The sequence below is a fragment of the Stegodyphus dumicola genome, chromosome 9 (assembly GCF_044657685.1).
Source record: "Stegodyphus dumicola isolate Sdum_Otavi_A_Nest chromosome 9, ASM4465768v1".
Taxonomy (NCBI): Eukaryota; Metazoa; Arthropoda; class Arachnida; order Araneae; family Eresidae; genus Stegodyphus; species Stegodyphus dumicola.
Genome location: NC_140776.1, coordinates 182596393 through 182602392, shown reverse-complemented (window position 1 = coordinate 182602392; position 6000 = coordinate 182596393). Strand labels below are relative to the sequence as shown.

The 6000-nt window shown below is 34.6% G+C and overlaps 1 protein-coding gene across 1 annotated transcript in view; it reads right to left on the bottom strand.

The window, feature by feature from the left end:
- Positions 1 to 2453: 2453 nt before the first annotated feature.
- The window catches only part of LOC118187128 (uncharacterized), a 100893-nt gene continuing 97346 nt past the window's right edge, over positions 2454 to 6000 (bottom strand). The window contains exon 3 of the mRNA XM_085824435.1: positions 2454 to 3403. Coding sequence (XP_085680561.1) covers positions 2494 to 3403 — 910 coding nt within the window. The 3' untranslated portion in view covers positions 2454 to 2493. The remainder of the gene's footprint in view (positions 3404 to 6000) is intronic.

The following is a 6000-nucleotide window of genomic DNA, read 5'->3' as shown; positions in this document are numbered from 1 at the left end:
ATATTTTCCAAATACTCTTATTTCTGACTTACACCGGTCAATGTCGACATTCAACATGTACTAATTGTGAATGTTGAACATATAAGAATATTGCATTTTCTTCTCCGTAATTCAGTCGTGAAAAAACGCACTTGAGACTTAAAATAAGAACATAAGAACACACAGTACATTCAAAATGTGAAAGTAAAATAATAGAAGTTAAAAACCTACTTAATTATACAGTACGTTCTAAATGAGAAAATAAAAATTAAGTAATAAAACACTTACTAAATTATGTGATTCAAATCTTATTTATTGCAACAACTTAAACTATTATGACACTTTATGACCTCTCTTTTCGACCTATAGAGCATATCTGTGTTTGTCGATATACACCGGTGAGGGTCCGAAGGTATAAGAATATAATGCAACATTCGATCTTTCACCTACGTATTTGGTGAATGTTAACATTCTCCGGTGAAAGTCGACATTCTCCAATTTCGGTCTTTCACAGTAACATATGTTTATATATATATATATATATATATTGATATCTTTTAAATACGATATGCATATATAATCGATATGTACACCCGTGGGCAAAATTAAGAGAATTTGCAAATTATGTCTATTTTTACGAAAAGTATTGAACCAAAAGCTCTAATCATGCCGCCGAAGAATCATGCAAATATTAAGAGTCGAATTCGTAAGTTTACACGTGCGTGTGTGCGGAGCTGTGATTATCGAAAGGATATAAACGCACGAGGGGCTTTCGGCGGTTTCTGTGCTCGCACTTCTTCATAAGATTCTTTGTATTTCTCGCAAGAATTAAGTAAATTTTATAAAGTATCAGCTAAATGGAGTAGCCACAAACATAAGTATATTGGAATGAGATTTGAGCCAAGCACATCATAAGCGCAGGTGTCTTAAGAGTTCAATGTAACCTCAATGTCATCTGCAATTTGTGGAAAGAATTTCAGGACACTGGATCCATATCGAAAAGCCTTGGACAAGGTCAATCAAAACCCACAATGACGAATGAGGATCATTATTTGGCACTTTCAGTGTGGCGATACAGGACTGGTACAGCTTCACAGCTCTTACGTGAGCTGTGTTGCCACTCGAACCTGAGTTTCACGATTTACAGATGCCCGAAGGCTTTACGAGACAGGTCAGAAGAACCTGCTGTTTGCATCTCGCTTACTGCAACAGAAGAAACAGAGTTTAGTATGGTGCAGAGAGCATGCGCTTTGGATCAGACATCGATGGAGCACTGTACTTTTAGCAGACGAATCGAGATTCACCCTGGCACTGATTCTAGACGTACCTGTATCTGGATACAGTCTGGAATATGATACCATAAGGAGGTGTGTGGTTTTGACTCCACAGATACTCCGGAATGTTTCCTCATTTTCATTGGCAACCATACCTTCATCGTCAGAGAAAAGGATCATTACGCTGGTGGGGGTGTAATAGTTTGGGCTAGCATTAAGTTGGACGGCCGCACACGTGTTTGGTAAAGGCTCCCTGACTGCTATGAATATTTGCTGCATGGATTGGCCCGCCAGATCTTCCAACCTTAATTCTATAGAGAATATCTAGAATATTCTTGCGAGGGCAGTTTCATTTCAGAGTTGAAAACTGGCTTGTTGCAGGAGTGGGATCGATAGCCACAGGGACTCCTCAACGACCGTCGATCATGCTTACATAAAATGACTTTTGAATAGTACATATCTTTCCCGGTTATAAACGTATATTCATATCAAATTTCATTAAAATCTCTCCTTTAGGTTTTTAGAAATTCGATATAATGTGCAAATTTTCTTAATTTTGCACACGAGTGTGTATTTATATCTCATAATTACGATGAACAAATTCGAAATTATTGTATATGTAGTTTACCCCCCGAAATGTTTGATGAATAAATGAGGTTTTTTAAAATAATTCAGTTTCTCTACCAGTGTCTTAATAACGTATGGGTATTATGGGCCCTTGGATTTCACGAATTCAGAAGCCCGTATTATTCTTGACAGATCTGGCTTAAGTAAGAACCCCAATATGCAACAAAATATTATCTCCTCATTTTCTTGTAATGTAGTAGTACTGCTTGTTTACTCTAATTTTTAAAGATGTTTAGTTCCTGTTCCTCATTTTTTCCATAAAATTTAAATATAAACAATAGAAACTAAATTTATTTTCAGTATGGCGTACGATGTGTATTAATTCGTTAAGATTCTGTTTGTGTAAAGATCTGAGATGAATATTTGTATTGTTTAATATAAAACTTTTGCACCAGCATAAAGAGCTTAACACGAAGTTAATCATTGCAGAAAATCGAAATACTGCTGATTTTGTGATTTTGTATATAGCTCAAAATTGGCAGCATTTTAGTTTTCTGTAGCAATTTGGTACAGCATGTATTCATGAGAGCAGTTTAAACTAAAAAGGTATTATGTTAATGGAAAGACCAGAGAGGAAGTATACCTTAGTTTATTAATATGCCATACAAAATTGTTAAATAAGTCTTTCTTCATTAGATGACCAGTACACCACACCCTCCGACCGATCTAGATAATTGGAACCCGTAACTGGCGGTGGACAGTCTCTGGCGATTGAACGCAGTTCCACTGGCGGATGCTGACCGCATTCCCCCATGTCATATCTCCTGCTAGTTGGGCACATACCATATATCCCTCTACGCACGTCTCCAGGAGGCATTGGCCATAGTGTGTAATCAATACACGTGCATTGTCTTTGACCGTCACTGTCACGAGAATCAGAGTCCTGATCCAGAGAATCATTCTCGTGTGACGAATCTGTGTTTGGCTGCTCGTTTTTTGCTGGTTGTAATGGTGGCGGAGAAGGTCGCTTGTTGCGACCTAGCATGGATTCGTACCTCAGAGTCGAAGCAGCACCAAATGGAAGCTTCTTTTGCCCACACAAATACTGACTATTGCGATTGGGTGGTAAGATGGGGCGGTTGGCATCTAAATTTCGGGGTCCTAATGACCACGTGACGCAACGGCAGTTGCAGCTGTCAGCACTAGACGTGGAACTGTCCGGATGCCTGTGGATGTACATGAAGTGATCAAACAGCTGTTGTTGCCATGGGGTAGACGCATCTTTCATCCGCTCGTGTTGGTACATCCTATTCCGGAACTGTGACTTGATTCTCTTCTCTACAAGGACACGCCGACATTTGATTGCAACGACCACAACACAAAGGCAAAGTATACTCAGACCACAGCACGTGCCGATGAGCAGGTAAGCCAATTTTTCCATCGTGAATCCTGAATCAATCGCGTCCCGGTACTCCGCATCATCAGGATCTTCATCATTTTTTGTATTCTTGTCTTTCGTTATGATTGTAGGTAAGGTAGTAAGATCGACGCGGTTTCCAAATTTCATTGTAACATCTTGCATTCTGAAATATGCAAGTAGAAAAAAATTACGAGAATGCATGCTACGAAGTTTTAAGAATAAACAAATTATGATAGAGTATAACAAACAAAGCGGAAATGACGTCTAAACTACTGCAGATGAGATCCACTTAATTAATTCTGTACAAGTGTTATAACTTACTTTTGGTTAGATAAGTTATTATGGAAAATATATTATAATATATTAGCAAATATTCTCTGTTCGTAATTACCTTGTTTGATTTCACTTTTTTCATTTTTTTCAAATGTAACTTAGTTCTTCAAATAGTTTAGTTTCCTTTCGCTTAACTAAACACTTTATTTAAAATTTTAATTTTTATTTCTTTGCCATTAAAATTTCTTAATTAAATTTTAAATTTAAATTTAATATTTTTCTTTGCTTTGTACGAATAGAGAATATTTGTTAAATTCAATTTTCATTCCTTGCAGCAATGGCGCAAGAGAATTATTTAAATTTAATTTTACTATTTTCTTATAATATATTAATATATATTTTCTTAATAATAATAATAATAATAATAATAATAATAATAATAATAATATATGTGATGTACCAGCTTTTATCCGGAATAAATAGATTGGTGAAGAATCATAAATGTAGTCGTAGCTTAAATTATCAGACGATAAGTTTAAAAAACAGGATCCATTTATTATTATTCAAGAGAAATAGCAGTTACAAAATCAGATCTCCGGAGTAAGTAAAAAAGAACTACTAATAACTTTTTGTATGAAGTTTACTGCATCGTTACATTAAAGAAAAGACCCCGATATTCCTTTGCGAGTCCTTTTATAGCCTCTGGAAAGGCGGAGCTTCCAAGAAATGACCTCAGCCTCGTCAGCCATCCCAGTTCGCTTTAAAAATCTCCAGAACATTCTATAACTGTACGTGTAGAAAAGGCAGGAAAAACAACTTGACTACGGGGCTCTGGATTTAACTCCACGTACTTTCAAAAAAGAGACCGCCGCCATTAAAATTGAAAAGAACATACAGTTAGAATTTTAATTGTATTCTTGACTATGGAATTTTATTATTACATATATATATATATGTAATATATTCAGGAGCAGGAATTTTGATGGCTTAGAAGTGTTGATCCATAATGACTAAAAAATTGAAGGCGAAGTCAGATTAAATCTTCAGTTTTATTTTCAGCAAAATGTTGCGGCTACACACTAATCGGCACATTAAATGTGATTGCTCCAAAAATCTTATATTTTTGATAATTTTGTAGCAAGAAAGCAGCAGCAGACAGCAGTCTTATCGCTTACATATTTGTTTGGAATGAAAAGTTTATTTGTTTTACAACTTTATTTATTCCAGATATCTTCCGTTTTAAAAATATACATGTACGCCATAATCTAATACATGTACTCCCGTACCATTTTGAGGTCCTCGGAGAAATAATGAATTAATAGTAATTAACAAAATAAAATATCAATACTTAACTCTATACTGACATAATTTTGTTGAAAAGTACAAATGTTTTCCATATCACAAAGAAGGGCATGCAGAAAAGCATTTCATAATCATAAAAGCACTTTAAAATGAAGAATTGAATCATAAAAATTTTAGATTAACAGCAGATGAAAGAGTTTTAACATTTTTCACTGAACATTGAATTAGATAAACATTGTGATTCCATTTAAAGTAATTTATTTTCTATCAAAATAGCAATAATGCCGCCAAAAATGGCAAATTATTTAAAGGGTTAATTACACTCATCTTTTCAAAGAACAAAATGCTAGTATAGTTTATTAATAAGATGTAAACAAGACGGAAACAAATAAAATGTAAAATGTTTCACCATTTCTAAATTATTAATGAAATCCGGAACCAAATTTCGTACAAAAAATTTGGATCTTTAGAATATTAGTAATTAACTTCATTCCGAAAAACATAGGTAGGTCTACATCTTTACATAACCAATTGGCCTTAAAAAGTTAATATTCCTACTCAGAAACATATGACAAATGCATTAAAACAATTAATACAATTGCATTTAAAATTCTCAAATACTTGAATCTAAAAACAGTATTAAATTAACTTACTATCGTCTTAATATCTTAAAGCTAACCCTTATGAGCCTTATAAAAAGAATATCTGACTTGTCCACGATCAATCTCCCAAGAACCGTTCGTTTAACTAGTTTTTAGAAAATTAATAACGCAGGTAAAGAGGTATTCCATTGAATCTTTGGATGCCCCCCTTTGGCTTTTGGGGACTTTTGGGACTTTGGGTTTTTGGTGTCTTAAAAATAAGCTTGAAAAGAACGATTGCTCTCAACATTCAAGGTCTTAGAAAGTCCTCCCCTTAAACGGATAGCCCTTGAGGCTTTGCCATAGTCACACAAACTAACCAAAACAAACCAATCCAACAGGTTTGGTGGAAATAATTATGTCAGACTGTTTAAACTTGGCTTTGATATCTCAAGGGAAAAAAAATTGCTATTTCGTAAATTTCGATACGCAGCTACACTTGAAAATTACATCATTTAGATATGTAGAATATAGTAAATATTGTATATGAGTTCTTTCATGCTAAATATTCCAGAGGACTTTAAGATGCAATTCAACAAGTTTT